The sequence below is a fragment of the Rhodnius prolixus genome, unplaced genomic scaffold, assembly GCF_049639745.1.
Source record: "Rhodnius prolixus isolate KJV_2025 unplaced genomic scaffold, Rpr scaffold_5, whole genome shotgun sequence".
Taxonomy (NCBI): domain Eukaryota; kingdom Metazoa; phylum Arthropoda; class Insecta; order Hemiptera; family Reduviidae; genus Rhodnius; species Rhodnius prolixus.
The window spans coordinates 25,087,277-25,106,010 of record NW_027411624.1 but is presented as its reverse complement, the minus strand read 5'-3'; the positions used below and the strand labels follow the sequence as shown (position 1 = coordinate 25,106,010).

Here is an 18,734-nt window from a genome sequence, read left to right as displayed (position 1 = left end):
ATTACTCTTTTAAGTACTGGATTATTACACTATTTATACATAAGTAATAGTTTTACTGGTGTAAGAAAAAGAAGGTAATAAAAGAAAATTATTTAAAAAATTATTTTTATCCTTTACAATAAATATTTACAAATTGGCATATGTACACTTTTAAGAGAAACATAAAATAGTACTTTGATTACTGATCTGAATATTGAATCACTAACTTCGTTTTATTCACTTTTTTGGTAGATATAATTAAATTATGAACCAGTCATTCATTTATTCTACAATTCATTGGTAGGGTCAGTTTTAAATTAAATAATCTTTCATGCAGACTTTTTAAACACATAAACAGTAAACAATATTCAAATTCTGAGTCTTTAGTAAATAAAGCATTCCGAATTGGCTCTCCGTGTACAGACCATTGACCGTGAACATTGTCTTTGAGCTATAGAATTAATCTTTTTCATATTTTAAAGTAAAAAATAACTTAATATTACTTTGTACGCACGTTATATTCCTATTCAATATAATAAAATTAAAAATCGCAGCAATTTTGATTTTTATGTTTTTTATCAATATTCATTCAAATGCGTCATAAAATATTGATCATTCAAATGCGTCATAAAATATTGATCATTCATTTTTAAAATAATTTTATTTTTCTTTACATTACAGCCGCAGGAGGAAAATAGTTTCAGGGCAGCTATTAGATCACTTCTACCTTTTGAAAGTTAGGGTTTTCTATGAATTTTTGGACATTACAGCTATTCTTGGCTTTTCATCATCAAGATTCGATCTTCATGCCAAAGGCTCTTCATTCCTCTACTGCTCTTTAAAGTTACATTAAAATTGTTATAAAATATTTTATTTGCTTACTTGCTTAAGAAAAAAAAAAAATGCATAAACAAAAAAACAAGCCATCAACGTTTATAACTCATTTTCTATACGAAAATATTAAAACATTTTTTAAAATTCATTTTAACATTCTTTTTATTTCTTCTTTACTAAATTAGCTTCTTGAATTCTATTTATTTCAGTCCTTTAATGAATATTAATTCCATACCATTTTATAATAAATACTTGCGATAAATAAATTTACTTTTTCCTTGAAAAGTAACAATAGAAATCGCTTTACAAAATCAAATAGATTTATATCATTTTACCAGTGCATTGAAGTAAATAGTGAAATATAAGCTTTTTCTTCCTAAAATCGAAATATAAATACATATAAAAGTATAATTTAATTAATACAACAATGATTTTAAATACGATATATACACATCAGTTTTACAACTAACTGCAGATCTAGGGATTCTTGAATTTTACAATCAGATCTGATTTTTGACCATACTGCCTCAAAAAATATTTCAAATTTTGTTTTCGATATACCATACTTGCAATTTAACAAAACCTACGAAAACAGCAGAAATGATAAAATAGCAGTGACAAATAGTGCAAAAGACAATTGCTTCACAATTCCTGCGTTACATCCATCCGTTGAACAGGTGAATGTACATGATCTGTATTCACGTTCATCGCCTGGCTGTTTTATATAGTTACAATAGTTACCCATATCCACTGAAGAGCAATATCGCCTGGTGCCAACTCCTCCTGTAAAACCAAAAAATTATTAAGAATTATCTCAAGTAATAGCAACAAATTAGGAAAAAAAAATTTCTTTTCGAATGTTAAAAATTGAAATATTTATTTTCGGCCATTTTAGAAAGTGTATATAAACAAGTCACTTAGAGAAATTGTACTTAAATAAAACGATAAAATATTAGGTTAAATTAGATTTTCATAGAAATGCCAAATATACTGCAATAAATTTAAATAAAATTAAATTGATCTGCAGTAATCGACCACAATGGTGGTAGCAGAAAAAAAGCAAATGATTTGGGCATGCATAATCGTGCAAAAGCTATTCAGGTTGCAAATTTAATCCAACAGTGCTGTTCTTTTATTAAATAATTTATATTTTACAGAACATATTCAGTATTATAAACATGGTATTTAACAGATTGATATCCAATATATTTCGTGCACTGACATATTAGGGATTCAATCAGCAATAATCCTTCAACACCCTGCAAAACGCTTTGAAAATCCTTAAAATAATCAACCTTATTTTTAGACTATAAGCCCCTCATGGTATTGTTTTTTTTGTAATAGTGCCGAAAAACATGCAAATGTGAATTAATTATAAATTATAAAACAATATTGATTTTACAAACATCAGTTGCATGTCACATGCTGTCCTTTAATCATTGTTGTATCTAAAACATAATACGCAAAATTTAGTAAATATTTTCAAAAGATCTGAAAATAATATACTACCCGTCTCGAGAAAATAGTTTTGGCAAAAAAATTTGGATTCTTTTAAACATTATTACATGACACTTTTTTACTATTTGTATTATAATGTAGTTATATAATTATAAGTTGCTTATAATTCAAATTAATATTCAAAAAATTACAAAAAAAAAAGCATTATGTAAAAAATGGAAATAAAGAAATCAAATGAAAATATGAGTAGCAAGGGAGTGGCTACAAAATTAAATCCCCTTCGATCTTGATCTACCTATTTAGTGTTTGAACGTCATTACTGCTTACTGGTTGGATGGAATCGTTTAACCTCTACATAAATCAATTATTACAAGAAAATGAGTGCGTTTGATGGAGAATAAGATGTGCTCTGATCGAAGTTACTGCACTTATTCATTATTTAGCAATTTCTACGCATAATCCAAATGTTAACAGTGTCGGTTTGTTTTTTATTTATCTGAGAAAGATAATCAATCTTGCCTTACCGATAACCTCTCTGAGCTCAAATAACTACTCAAAATAAGAACAAATCAATCAGAAAAGAATGCACAAACTCAAGCCATGTGCTTATCTTATCTACATAGCTGAGCAGACATAGTAAACCTTATAATAGCTTGTAATAGAAGATTAGTACGCGTAAAGGATAGAAAGCTTCTTCAGCAACCAAATCTATCACTTTTAACAAAACATCAGGACTTGCTTTCAACACAAGTTTTCAATTCTCAACGATCCATGCGGCAGTGTGACTAAAGTAGCAGACTAGCGGGTCATGTCGCAAAGCGCCTTAAAACAACAAATTTTTGTACGCTTATAATTTGATAAAAAAACATCTTGTGATTAAACACAAATTCAATCCAAAGTGCTAAGACAAAGCTAAAGAAGATTCTTCCGCATTGATGTCAAATCAATTTAAATTGTTCCCAAGGCCATCTCTAAAGAATTTTGGAATATCTTAGGCATGAAAACGAACTCGAAGTAAGTGAAGTGAAGAAATAGAGACTACCTCGAAGTGTGGTTTTTCAGAAATGTCACCACTGAGAGGGATGTCTTAGTGAAAATAAATCAAGGAAATAGAATGATTAGCATTCTGAATACTGTCATTTGAAACAGGGCAATCAATATTGAAAAAAAAAAATTCCTTTGTGCTAGGCACTATTTTATATGGTTCGAAGGTCGGAAAAGTTAAAGCAAAGATTGCTTGCAATGTGGATGGATTTCTGGTGACGGAAGTTTAGGGTGCAGAGGGTTATTAATCTGGAAATCCGCTATCGAGTTGACCATTAAATCAATTTGCACCACGACTTCCAGACAAGGAGCCTAGAATGGTTAGGCCACCTTGTGAGAATAAATGGTTTTATAAAAAACAAACTCTAGGCTAAAAGCCTAATTTCTTGACCTTAAATAACTTTATCTTACTTACAAGGCAGTAAATTGCATTTCTAGTCCATTTAATTAAGTAAATATATGCAGATTTGGCGAGGGTTGGCCCATCTTTGGAAAGCTAACGCTACAGGGAATCTTTTGTGGTACAAAAGTAAATGAAACTAGAGTAGGAAATTTTTATGAATAGAATGGTTTCTAAGAGGTGGTTAGAGATTTGTTTCAAGAAGAGATCTCAATCGGACTCCAATAGGTCATTTGGTTCCCAAAAGTACATAATTACTTAATCTTGCAACTGTTTTTTTTTTGGTGTGCATGTTCCGCAATGTCATACTGAGATATCCGCAAGAACGCCAATGAGTTAAGGTGTTCTATCAAGCATTACAATTTATTATATATAAAACAACTAAAAATATTCAATTCTGTGCGATGTCTACAAATAAAACTCAATTTAAAATTTCTATTTAAAACTCAAAAACAGGGACATGTTCTCACCGGCATATTCTCCAGTTGATTTGATACAGTATCTCGCCTCAAATATATGATCACAACTCGCTGGCAAAACCCTAGAACCTTCTCTTTCAGAGATCATCACATCCGTGCAGTCAGTATCATTGGGCGCAAAACACTGGTAGCAGTAGATAGCGTTCACTTAACAATATTTTGTAAAATATTAAAGGACATGAGAAAAAAGCATGTTAGTAAAGCAAAACAAAAATTATATATATACAACAGATTTTATGTTAGCAAAGCTTTATTCTGTATTTACAACTTGATGTGCAGCTGTTGATTTCTTTAGTAGATATCCTGTTAAATGAAATAAATTATTTACAACCCTAGATAGAGTGTTAATATTTTTTTGTTAGGTAAATCACTCAATTTTAATATTTTGTTTGTTAAAAAAAAAGCAACCTCCAATCAAAAGCAACGAAATTTTCATTTCAGTTTGGTTAATAAATTAGGTATAACCATGCATTGGACCTTGCCTTCAAATCGGCCGGTATGTTTGATGCAATAAGCTGCACCATATACTTCATCACAAGATGTCGGCTGTATATCAATATCATCACCTAAGAACTCCTGACATTGGAAAGGATCTTGCAGATCTGTACTATTGCACTGGTAACACATTATACATTCCACTGGAAACGACATCAGCATATTTTCATAAGTTATATTTTTATTATTAAATAGATAAAATTAAGTAGCTACTATGGAATAAAAACAACATTTCACAGAATATGTATCTTTTACGTTGTATGTAAAAACCTTCTAAAGAACAACTCTACTTTTCTTCAAAATAGGGAAATATAAATGTTCTGACATCTCATGGTTGGTAGTCACATGAGCATTAAAAAGAAATTAAAATTTAGAGCTTGTTACTACCATGATGCGAAACTTTATGTAACAGTTTAAGAGGAATCCAAAACGAAAGTGATTTGATTTAGTTTTTATCCTTTTTATTGATTTTGTCCTTATTTTAACTTTTTAAATATAAAATGCTACTTAGAAAAAAACAGTGTAGAATTTTTAGACTTTGGAAAAAGACCACATATTTATACATGTTAATTGTTTATTTAGGTAAATATACATAAGTACTTATTTGATCGAACATTCAGGGTATTTAACCAAAGATTTTTGGGGATATTGATTTTATTCTATAATTAGCAGTGATTCGCTAAACTTCACCTAAAATCAATTTTCTCGAAGCATGTTAATAATTAAAATAGATATCTTTATAATAATATATTGGAAAAAATCATAGAAAAAGATATTTACGTTAAACAGAAACTTTGTGAAAACAGATTTGTATATAATCCAAGGAAGTTAAATTATTAATATCAAACTGGGTTGCCAATAAAATAACTGAACTTCTCAAATTTATGAAATTCAAGAACAGAAAATAAGCCTAACGGTGAAAGAGCTATTGCTAGTTAAGGTTACCGAGATATGTTTCAGAAGCCCATTTCGAAAATCTGGCACTTAATGTTCAATGGGAGGCAGTAATAATGAAATAATTGCATCAGCAGTATGAGAAGAGCGGATGATGAGAGCTCTTATATTTGGAGTACTTGTTTCGTTGTCAGTAATATCTCCTCATCAGCAGTAAATATTCTACTCCATGTTTATACACAGGCCATCATACTAAATGCTGAATTCTACCGCCCATTCTACCAAAATTAAAAGAGAATATATAAAACTATAAATATTCTTAATTCTAAATTCTTTTAGGTTTTTTTTTTAAACGAAGTACTGCGGTGTAGTATCAGTATTCCTGAAGATAGATAATTTTTAATATGCTCTACTCTAAGTCTTTAATAAATTCAGAATTCAGACGGTACTTAGCTGCCTCCCAGAACCTCAGAATGAGAAAAGAATCAGTTTCATGAGCTTAGGAGTGAACCCAGTTCACGTTATAAACACTAAAAGAAAATTACCTGCCATATTTTCCTAGATAAAAAACAAAACAATAAAAAGGACATTTGTATACATTTATCGATAAATTTAAAATCTTTACTGTTTCAAGTCAACCAGATTTTCTCAATTTAGAGCATATTTCCATTTATTTCTGTTCTTTCTGTCATTCTTTGAACCTCATCCAGTACTTCTTTTACCTCACTGTGTCTCACCATTGCTATCACGGGCGTACTCTCTTCCTTCTTTCCAGATATACCCACTAACTCTCTTTACACGTTTCGTTCCATTAGCTTTTTTATGCATGCCTAGCTTGATGAACTGTGTCTTTAAACTCTTTTCTCTATTCTTCTTTTCTATTCGTTTTTGTTGTTTAAAGAAATTTCCCAATATTTATTGTATTTACTCTTTTGTTGTAATTAGTCTATTGTAACTGTCCAATTGTAATTACCAAAATTCCCGCTATATCTGTATATATATATATAATAATAATAATAATAATAATAATAAAGATGTTTATTTAAAAAGAAACTCATTATAATACTAATACAGACAAAAACAAAAAACATCAATGGCAATGGTAGTACCGTCTGCCAGAGTTGCAAAAAATACTTGTACAAAAAAGAACATTATCATACACAAAAAATAAAATAAAACTTCTTAATTCATACTAAGTTACAATACACAGTAAACAATAGTAAAAATAAATCCCTAAAATTTGCTAAGCTTCCAATAAACCACTTCTCAGAACAATTACACATTAAATATTAATAATTATACAGATCTAGCTATTTACTTAACTGACTTTTTTTTAACTGAATTCTGACTCTATTAGTGCTCTGTAACTCCAGGCTGTGCTCACATAGCCATACAGATTATCCCAATCTTTGCCATTTAATATCAATATTAATTCCTCCTCATTAAGAATCCGCTTGCCAAAGTACCGCACCCTAAACTCTTTTAAAATTGGACAAATCGCCAGAAAATGATAATGGTCTTCTATTGCATGTAAGTTACACAGATTGCAGTTATTTAAAGTTTCATTTGGCGATTTACCTTGTCTGTGATTAAGTTTATGTAGCTCAGCTCTTGTTTTGAAAATTGTTCTCATAAAATTTAAGTTATTTGAATCCTTTAAGTAATGCCTCTCCTTCAAATTAAAATCTAATTTTGCATAGAGATTGTGATACTGAGTGCATGCCAATGCTTCCAAATTCTTATTTCTTTCCACCGTATCTATTTTGGTTAGTAACTCCTTAATTTTATTTTCCCACTCGTTTTCTAGGACCGCTGCCTGCATGCTACAATCATATAACTCATCCCATCTCGACCATTCGCTGAACCAAGACAATTTCCTATTAATTATTTCCTTAGCTACAATATACGGCAAACGACTAGGACTCATATTCATGACCTTTTTGATGTAACCACAATGTAATTTCACTGTATAATGATATATTGAATGCATCCCAGTTTCCAATACCAATACATAATTTGGGGTACTCACTCCCAGTGCAAACAAACGTTTCACAAAGTATCTAAAAACCCTCTCCACCTTATCAAATTTCTGAAAGCCCCACACCTGAGCCGCGTAGCAGACCACGGCGCGCGATACTGCGTTAAAAACTCTGTATTTTGCAGAGAGTGGAACATCGTTTCTTATCATGAGTTTATTCCAGGTTACATTAATTCCAAGTTTGGCAGTACACGCTTTTGCATCAAAATGAGCATTTAAATTTAATTGAGGCGTTATAAATACGCCTAAATATTTGTACTGGTTAACTATTTCAATGTTCTCCCCATCTATTTGCCACTTCTCATTTCTAGCCAACCGACCCCCATTTCTACAAACCACGATTTTCGACTTGTTTAGGTTCACTACCAGGTTCCATTGTTTACAATACTTACTTAAATTGTTAATCATAGACTGCAATGTTAGTGGATCTTTTGCCAGTAGCACCAAATCATCAGCATATAACAAACACCGTAACTTTACATTACCCACAAGAAAACCCCCTCCCAAACTGTCATGAATATCATTCAAAAACAACGAGAAGAGTATTGGACTTAGGAGGCATCCCTGTCTTACTCCTGACGATTGACTGAAACATTCCGTAGTCCCACCATTACACCAAACCGCACATTCTGTCCTTTCATATATACACGCTAGTACATTTATAAATTTCGCGGCGATCCCAATATTATACAACTTATATAATAAGTTATTCCTGTTTATGGAGTCAAAAGCTGCTTTTAAATCTACAAAAAAACAGTAGAGCTTCTGGCGCTTTTTAGACAACTGCAAATTTATCAAGTTAAAGAGAACAAAAATATTATCCGTTGTAGAGTAGCCCGCGCGAAACCCTGCCTGATACTCTATTAGAATGTTATACCTATTTACCCATTCCACCAATCTATTTAATAATATAGCAGTGAACAATTTAGTTGCGCAATCCAAAAAAGAGATACCCCTATAATTAGAGACATTTGTCTTATCACCATTCTTGTGCAGCGGAAATATAATTGATTTTTGAAAACTGGAAGGAATACACCCACTCTCAAATATTCGATTAAAAACTTTCAATAATTTAACTAAAAAATTTTTGGGACTATTTTTATAAAATTCTGCTGGAATTCGATCAAAACCCGGAGCCTTGTTATTGCGAGCTTTCATCAGCGCAGCCTCTAATTCTGCAAAAGAAATTTCGCAATCTAATAGGTCATCTCTTATCATCGGTGCTGCATAAAGAATCGGTTCCGAAAACATGCACGGGTTGTACAATTTGGAAAAATAATCATACCAAACTTGCGTTTCAATTAGGGGAGCATTAACATAATTGTTCCCTTTAAAAATACTAATTGCTTTCCAAAAATCTTTAGCGTCTCTCACTTGTTGAAATTTTACAGTAAGTTCAGAATAAAATTGTTTCTTAGTTTTTTTACACAAATCTTTATAATTCGCATTAGCTACGCAATATGCCTCCTTTATCACCACACTGTTACTTTCCCTAAATAAACTCAATAATTTAAATGATTTTTTCCTCAATTTATTGCATTCGAAATTGAACCAAATTTGTTTACCACCGACCTGACCTTTTTTACTCTGTAATATATTGCTGTTTCCCTTATGTGAAGCCAAACATATTAATTGCTTCAAACAATCAAGAGCTAACTGCGTATGGTTAGGCACTTCATCCATGGTTTCAACATAATTTTCTAATCTGGATTTGAAAAACTTATCATCGACTTGAGACCAAACAAGTTTGGGTAGAAGAGGAAATATTTTGTAACTCATTTTATCCGACTCAACACCTAGGTTTAATAAGATCGGCATATGATCCGAATAATTTTCAGATAAGATGGTGAATCGTTTTACTATATTTAAAACATCATATGACACGCAACAATAATCATTCACTGACACACCATTTCCACCTATATAGGTAAGTTCCCCAGAGAAGTCTCCAGCAGTTCGACCGTTCAGAATTATAAAATTAAAATGTTCACATAAAGACAAAAGTCTTCTTCCTCTCATATTAATTACCGAGTCCTTAGACTGCCTATTCACCTTAAATATATCTTTCTCAACAATTAACTCTTCATCCAAAATTTGCAAATTAGATACCCGTGCATTTAAATCCCCCAAAATTATAAATTTACCATCTTGGTTTTCTTCAAAAAACGAAATTAATGTATTGAACTCCTCATCCCAATTTTTATAATTTATGTATAAAGGTACAATATAATATTTATATCCCATACAACTTAACGCAATCACATTGTAGTTACTAACTTTCATGAATTTAACCATATTATTCTTATAATGAGACGTAGTCGTTTTTATAGCATACAAGCAACCACCACTAGCTCTTCCGAATTTACCCTCTTTTTTAGCAGGCACCCAGCATAACACGTAATTACTAAAGGTTTTAACATAGTCTGCAGTTTCGCTTTCTATCAAAAAAGTCTCAGTTAACAAAAAAATATCGTACTGTTTAATAAAGTTAACAAAAAAAATATCACTAATTTTATCTTTCAAACCCCTAATATTATAAGACAAAATAGATAACCCACCTTCCATACTTTCATGCACCTCACACACTTTCGACTCTAGACAGACAGCACTCCGTCATGCAGAAACAGCAATACTCTTCTCTGATGTCTCCATTCCTCCTTGAGGATGTAAACCATGTCGTGTAGCTCCCCCACGATGAATATCCGCCTCTAGTATGTCTCTGAAATTTCTCTCCACCTGCTCTGTAAAATCTTTACCAATCATCTGCTTTAGTACCACAATGCCGTCTGCTCCATTACACCTTAAGCCATCATCCATATCCCATACAAATTTTTTATCACGATACAGGAAGTAGTTATCTCTCATTCGAACACGAGCATTTTTATCAATTTCCATAATCTTCACTCTTGTCTTCCATAAACAGCCTCTTTTTCTTCTTGTACTACTGGCCAAATCTTTATGAATTACAATACCACTTCCTTTCAATTTCTTTGTTTTCTTCAGAATATCATATACTGCCCCTTCATTATTAAATTCCGCTATAATCATCTTATTTACCTTCATCTTATACGCTCTATATAGCTGTAAATTCTCCACACCCAGCACCTGTACACAAACTTCCTTCACTAATTCATCTGCATTTTTATTCTGATGATCTTCAAGACCTCTGAATATTAAATTCCTAGATTTATTTTTATTAATTAAATTCTCAACGAGGTTACTCATATTCTTTTCTCTTGATTTCATCTCCGTAATTTCTTTTTTCAAATTAAGATTTTCCACCATAAGAGCATCTATTTTTCTCTCTAATGATTTGAAATCCTCACGTGACGGCAATGACAAAGAGAAAGAATTCAGTTTAGTGTCCAATAAAGCACTAATATTTTCTAAATTTAATTCCATACCTCTTTTTTCAACTACTGTATCACAATACGACCTTCTCTTAGCTAATTCTTCTGGCGAGCTTCTAGCCCGTCTTCTTTTTGGAGTTGTCGATACTTGTGGTGAAAAATAATTATCCGTTTTTTGTTCGTTTTTATTCATGAAGTAGATATAATAAATTCGCGACCATATAAAAATATGCTGGTTATAAGTGAGTTGTAATAATAGCTGGCTGAATGGTGCGAGCGAGACAGAGATAGTTCCCCCACTACTAAATCACCAATCCACCTGTACCGCACTATTATTGAACACAGTTTAAACTTCACCAAATATCAACAAATAATCCCCTCCAACTTGCTTCAAACTATTTGAAATAAATCAGAGTAGTTGACCTTGAGAACCACTTTAAACTGAATTTTCTTCAAATTTTCTCGATGAAAATTCTAAAAAAATTTTATCAATAGGTAGAGTTCAGTAAACCCGATCTGTAGATATAAAACTCACACAGAAAATTGCGCTACAACCGTTTAAAAATTACATTAACAGCAGAACAAATAATACACATGTGTACTAGTTGACTGTCCGTGTGCAACTCCTCTATATATATATATACCTGCTTCTCCATTTCTGGCTCTTAGTTTCTGTAACTAAACCAACCCACATAGCCACGTAAGTTTCAATAATTATAAAGAATTTATTGTATTTTACTGTTTATTTTTTTATTACTGATTTTTACTGTTTTTTATATGTTACTGACTCTGTAAATTGTTTTGTATTTGTAATATCCAGACCCTGAAGAGGAAAATATATTTGTCGAAACGTTGGCAAAGAGACGAGTTGTTTTATTTGACCGATTCCTCGCAAATCTTCCATCCTAAGTTTAACAATTTACGGTCACGAAACCAATATATTCTTAAATGAATAAATAAATACTGTAATCATCATGTTTTCCTAAAAGAAGCTTCAATTAATATTCATCTTTCTCATGACTGTTTAATTTTTCTATCTATTTTCCATCTTTCTTAGAATTTTCTTTTTGTGCTCCATCCACTCCTAATCCTTTTAGAAATCAAATATCTAAATAATCAGAGAAAACACTTTTTTGTATTATCATATTTATCAACAACACATTATACCATTTATTTCTGTCCTGGCTTTCCACTTTTCGTAAGCTTATATACACCCTGATGCAGGCATTTCTTTAAAATTTTCAATTTCGCTTCTACATCTTCCCAAGTTCTAAGTTATAATCTTTTTGAAATAACTATCTTATGCTCTCTTTTCTCAAAAGTGAATGTTGTTCAATTGTAGGGGGAAGTTATATTATATAAATATACAAATATACATTTTTATTTTCAAAAAATATTTAGATTTTTATTTATTCTTTTAAATTTTTTACTTCAGTAAAAGTTAAGCACTATAAATTCCAAATTCGAAGCTTGAATTATAAAACTTTTATTTATAGTAAAACAATTTTCATGGCGTAGAGAACTATTAACAATTTGATTTGTTATGTTGAGTGAAGAGAAGGTTGTTAGTGAAGGTCTGGAGTTTCAGTGAAATGCAAATCCAGTAATGTATACATTAGGAAGTAGACGGCAAAGAGCCAAGCTTTACTTGCAACTTTGTTTCTCTGATGACATCGTTCTGTACTCTCCTATTCTAGTATTCTTGGCCTAATGAAACTAGAATGCATTACAGAACAAGCAAGGACAATTCTGTGTTATTTAAGATTATTTCTTGCCATCTTACACTATTGAATAGTAAAACAGTATCATGGACGCAGATGTAATACTTAGAGTATGGTCAATTTTTAATTCTTGCTTTCTTAAACAAATTAATTATAATTTCAATCAAAAGAGATAAATTGATACCAATTTCAAATTCCAAAACGGACCACTATAAGCGCAATCGCTTCTCTCAGTGCAGCGATTCAACTTCAGCATCTGCTAAACGTTAAGACCTATCTTCACACATACCAGTTTAACTTAAGTGGAAATTGCAAATCCATCATCACTATTAATGTTTTCAAATAATTTATAGAGTTTTTGTGTAATTAAAAATTATATCTTATTATTATCTTAGTAAGAAAGTAAGTAATGGAGCATTACATCTTTTACATATTCCTAATTAACTTACTATATATCCGAATTTAGGATATGCATGAACTTCCAGGCCATTTATTGTATAAGGATTAGTAATATCTCTATTGAAGACAAATATTAAGATAGTTTTTTTTTTTTCTAATTTAAGGTGCGTCAACATTTAAGGCAATTGGAGCAGTGCCAGCCAATGCACTGCCGATAGTGTTATCTCGTTTCAGACAACACTCTACATCAATGAGCTATATTCTCCTTAATTTTGCAAGTTAAATAAGGTTATGGAGAGAGAAAGCAAGTGATAATACAAAGTCCCCCCAACTCCGATAATGGATTTTTCTTACTGTTAAAGAACAAAGCGTAAGTAATGATGTCAAATATTCAATACAAATAGAAAACAATCATAACCAATTAAACGCTTTTTATTGTTGGTACTTCATAATTTAGAAATTACAAGAAAACAAAATTAATATCATAAGATTAGTAGCCTTACAATCATGTAATTATCTTCAGTATATAATAATTTATTTTAAAGATGAAAGTTTGTGGCCATAGGAGCTTGCCGGCATGCCGCACCAGATATAAGTTCAACTACTCTTGTCTGTTAATACCCTCAACGAATATAGGATTATCTCCTACCCCTAACAGTAAATTCTTAGCCTAAACCCAATATACTTCAATTATAACGATACATCCTAGAGTTCAGTAATTTGTAATTTAAGGGCTTAATTAAACATTTATTTTACACATCTATATTCTCGCCACTTTGTATTATTATCATCTACACTCGATTGAATAAAGCGGTAGGAATAAAATGTTCATATTTGCAATTGATAAATTGATTCTAAAAGTACGGATTTTCAAGGCATTATCACTATTCCGTGCCATGTTCGAACTCAGCACCAGAAGATTCAGAAGAAAGTGAAGCTGAATTGTGAAAAGTCGAATATGTCTTGATTATTCTTATTATTAGGTCACGATTATTGCCCAGTCTGCTGTATCATTTGTGGTGATTCAGGGGGGATGAGTTAGTATGCCCATCTGTACTTTGCAGGAAAATATGTCTAGCATTTTTTATTTTTTAATTTATATTGGACATTCACTCAATCCAATAATACCCGAATGGAGGGCCTCTATTGCACTGCTCGTCAAAAAAAATTGGTTTCTCCAAAATCAGCTTAAGCAAAGAAAAAATATTCTACAGAGTGGGCAAAAGGTATGAACCGGTTTTAAAGGGATGTAAAACAAAAACAATTCAACTTACAGAAATTATGTTTATATTGTTTAATTCAGTACAGAATCTAGTTTTTTACATTAAGTTTGAAAGATCATATCACGTTGGTGGCGGCCGTCAGCCGCGATGCACTCTTGAAGGCGAATTCTGAAGTTTTCAACCGCTCTTCTGCACATTTCTGCGATGGGTATTGACCGTAACTTCCTCTCTGATTCTGTCCGTAAGTTCTTCTTGGGTATGTGGACGATGTTTATAAACTTTTTCCTCCATGTACCCCCAAAGAAAAAAATCACAAATGCTCAAATCTGGTGAGCGCGCAGGCCACTCCACGTCACCCCTCAAAGAGACGAGGCGCTGGGGGAACACTTGCTTCAATCTCGCCATTGAATTCCTAGCGGAGTGGGATGTAGGCACTTTGAACATCGACGAAACTGCTGCCAAGAAATGTTGGACAGAATTCCAGCAAATTCAACATTTTTCAGCAGTGACGTGGCCCACTTCCATCTGTGTAGAGCTGTTAATAAACAGAATTTTCGCTATTGGGCTAATGAAAACCCAAGGGAAATTCACCAGAGGCCACTTAACTCCCCTAAAGTGACTGTATGGTGTGCAGTATCCCAATTTGGGATTATTGGTCCTTACTTTTTCGAGGATAATGGGCGAACCGTCACTGTCACCGCTGAGCGCTATGTGACAATGTTGGAAGAGTTTTTTGTACCTGAGCTGGAAGAATTGAGTGAAGCTACTAATCTGGGAGACATCTGGTTCCAACAGGACGGGGCTACATCCCACACTGCAACTTAATGTAAAAAACTAGATTCTGTAATGAATTAAACAATATAAACATAATTTCTGTAAGTTGAATTGTTTTTGTTTTACATCCCTTTAAAACCGGTTCATACCTTTTGCCCCACCCTGTATCTACAAACAATGGTACTCCAAATGGATCTTTTAGATAAAGCTGATTTGGATTCAAGTCTAATTATTTTAAATGTCAAACATCTTAATAGTAGGACGAAACCAACTATTTCCAATATCCTATTGAGCATGTGATAATTTCATTAAGTATGCCTTGAATAACTTCTCATATAGTTGTTGATTGATCCGTTGATCCAATCACCTAAGTCTATAAAACTTAATCAACTGAATAATATAAGCTAACATGACTAAATCGATTAGAAACAAACAAGAACTCATTTAATTCAAAGTTTACAATAAATATTTAGTATTATAAAATTTTACCACTTGATAAATCTGACTCTGATAATTCAAATTCTTCTGATGGTAGAGAAAGAGTAAACCGAAGTATAATAAATTTAATTGCAGTCAAAAAACTAATATTCACGGCAATGAAGAAATAAACCATTCAATCAATAATTATTCAAATGCAAAATTTTTCTTCCTTGCTCTTCATTTCACATGATTGAAGTAAGTTACTTATAGAGTTGCACAACTGACGAGTAACATCATACCATCGGACCACTCAATCATCCGCAAATTAACCTACATCAAAGCAATATTGATTTACTTCAGAGTGGAAGCGGTCAACTCGTTATCTTTAATTTAGATAACAGTTTTCTATTCTTGTATTAACTGAAGTTTAAATTGAACGCTCATTCTACTTTCTATTATACATAATTAAACTTATTTAAAGCTGTACTTTTTCCTAGATAATTCAAACTACTACATTTTACATAAATACTGGGTATCATTTAAATTACTTGCTGTTTCTTTGGACCGGAACAATCAGAATATACTAAATTAAGAACGATGTAAAAATCAATGTTTTGGAAAATTACTAAGATAATTTGTGCATTTAGCTTTCAAAGTTTAAACAAAAAATAAGCAGTGCCGAAAAATTATTGGTATCCTCTTAAGTCTCACATTTGAAAAAAGTTATCCTCTAAACAAAAAGAAGGAAGTAGAGAAAAAGGGTGATCAATCATTGATCGGTTTACCTAAAAAAAGGATATACTGCAGATTGGGGAAATGTATTTTCTGCGCGGAGTATGGTCTCGTGCAAACAATATTATTTAGAAGATAGTAGTGAGATGACTGTGCAAGAACAATACTGTTAAGAAGATGACCCTTAGAGACTCCTTGGAAATCCAGAGGAAATAGAAAAATAGGTATTCCCATTACACGAGGAAAAAACTTACCAAAAAGAGGATTACTGAAAACTGACTATTCCTAGAAGGGGATAATCAAATCTAAGGACTATCTGTGAATTTTCGTGTTAGAGAAAACTTATTACAAATAACCAACAACCTCTAAAAACCTTTTTTAAATAATTATATCAGTGAAAATTCAATATCACAGTTTGCAGCTGTTTTGTAGTGGAGTCCTTTATTTCAAAAAGAGAAAGGAAGACAGAGTAGCGATTAGACTTTTAAATAAAGAGGTGAAGTGAAAATTAATGGGTTTATTTCATGATTAATGTTGAGACGCTTTTCCTAACAGTTTTATCAAGACGATAATAGAGTTGTACTAACATATACAGCAATCTATTCTTTAATTTTGTGAAGTGGAAATATTACAATCTTAGTCAGATTTTATTATTACAGAAGGCAAAGTTCTAGTTTTATTTTTCCTTTTGAGCATTTTATTACTTGCTACATTCTTCATATTATCATTAAATTTTCTGCAGACTTTAATATTTTTTAAATACGTGTTACTTTCTACATTATAAGAGCGAGGATTGCACTATAACCAGAATAGTACAAGAAACAATCACTTTGTAAATTTAACGAACAAATGTTACATCAAAAGTAATACAAGAACAAAATTTTCCCACTAACAATTTATAGCTGGTAAAATCTTAAAGAACACTGAAAGGGTACTTTAGAGAGAAGCTCTCTCTCATGGATTCTCCAAAAAATCAACATTCAAAGAAAAAAACTCTCGTTTTTCTTCAAATTTAGAATTTTAGCACAGTATGAAGTGTCATTATCGGAAAGTTCTCCAAAAAAATGTAAAATCCGATCAGTAACTGGCTATTTCGTGTTGAAGAAATTTGCCCGTACAGACTTAAAAAGAGCGTATTTTTATCGGAGGTTATTTTTTAACAGACGAGCTTTACCTGTTGTAACTTAGTTTTTTTTTTTACTATGGAGCATCAGCATTTGAATTGGCATTAGGAGCCTTGTCAGTGAGCGAGGCTTCGTACAGAAAGCTGTTGAGGGAAATAGGGCAAGAAAATGTAAGGTAACTCGCACCCAGATTCTCCGATGCAGCACTTATGTTTTCATTCACTTAAATGATGTCTTTTTTTATATTTTAAATGATTAATGCTTCCATCTGTGTTTAAGTTATCTCATTTACTTTTATGGGAATAAATTTAAATTAGCAGTAAGGGTTGCATTTTCGCCATAATTTAGGCTACTTTTGTTCTGTAAAATCTAGCATAGCTCACGATCTGCATAGATCCTTCAATAAAAATGTTAACTGTAAGAAAACAAAAACAAAAAGGGAAAACTTGTAGAATTCACACACGAGAAATCGCCATGTCAGAAAGGATTATTTTTCTTTGCTTTTTTTTCCAAGAGTGGAATAAAGAATCAAGAACTTTCGTTTCTAATTTCAAGTTTTACATCGGTGCAAAAAAAAACGAAAACTATTGCTTATCGGAGGAATTTACTGTATATTGCTAATAACAGTAATAACTGTTTCATTAGCAAAACAATATTGTAATCTAACGCTAATCAAGTTGTTTGCAATTAGTGATCTCTAACATATAATGACCACACTCAAGAAAATACTGTGGGGAATCATTATATCATTAAAATTCTTCTAATGGACGCACAAATAGGCTTTGTATTTATACTTTAAAATTAAACCAGAGACTCACTTTTTAATAGTCACCTACTATATCCTAATTAGATTACTATTCCACTCAGCTAACGAAAAAATGGGCGTAACAAACAATCTAACTTTCAATTAATTAACGAGTATTATACTTACCAGATCTAAGATATCCTAATAATAACAGAAAGGAAGGTAGAGATATATTCATTCTGCTTATAATAACTCAAAATAAAATTAATTTAAATGTAATTAAAATTAAAAATACTCGTCACTACTTTTCAAACGTTGAACAAAGGACTGACTGAAACTAAAAGTAGTGGGAGCGACTGTGTATCCCATGGTGACGTTTACAACAACAGGTAGAAATACCATCTCCCAACTGCTTTAACTGCCCCCTAACGGCTCTAATAGTTCATTTATCCCAGAGCGTGCTCTATTTTCTGTTGTAAAAAAGTAAAACAACTTTTTAAATCTGTAAAAATTCATAAAGTAAATTTTGATACCATTTTGTTCTACTTTTTTTTGAAGTGGCTAAAGGGGAAGCAATGAAAATATACTTAGTCCATTAATAGTAAAACCATGTTTACAAGCTGAA

At 31.7% G+C, this 18,734-nt stretch overlaps 1 protein-coding gene across 3 annotated transcripts; it reads right to left on the bottom strand.

Annotated features, from left to right (window-relative positions):
* Positions 1–88: 88 nt before the first annotated feature.
* Positions 89–18,510, bottom strand: bou (glycosylphosphatidylinositol anchored membrane protein boudin). 3 transcript variants are annotated; one of them, XM_074137477.1, is made up of 5 exons: positions 18,296–18,510; positions 4,677–4,832; positions 4,186–4,341; positions 2,220–2,261; positions 1,455–1,596 (listed from the first exon to the last, which is right to left on the bottom strand). In XM_074137477.1, exons 1-4 carry the CDS (start codon positions 18,345–18,347, stop codon positions 2,221–2,223), a joined length of 405 nt encoding a protein of 134 aa, XP_073993578.1. In that variant the 5' UTR covers positions 18,348–18,510; the 3' UTR covers positions 1,455–1,596; position 2,220. The 3 variants fall into 3 exon arrangements, with proteins under 3 accessions (XP_073993576.1, XP_073993577.1, XP_073993578.1); XM_074137475.1 differs by lacking the exon at positions 2,220–2,261 and having other exon boundaries at positions 89–1,596; positions 18,296–18,499; XM_074137476.1 differs by lacking the exons at positions 2,220–2,261; positions 18,296–18,510 and adding an exon at positions 10,180–10,634 and having other exon boundaries at positions 89–1,596.
* Between the last annotated feature and the right edge of the window lie 224 nt (positions 18,511–18,734).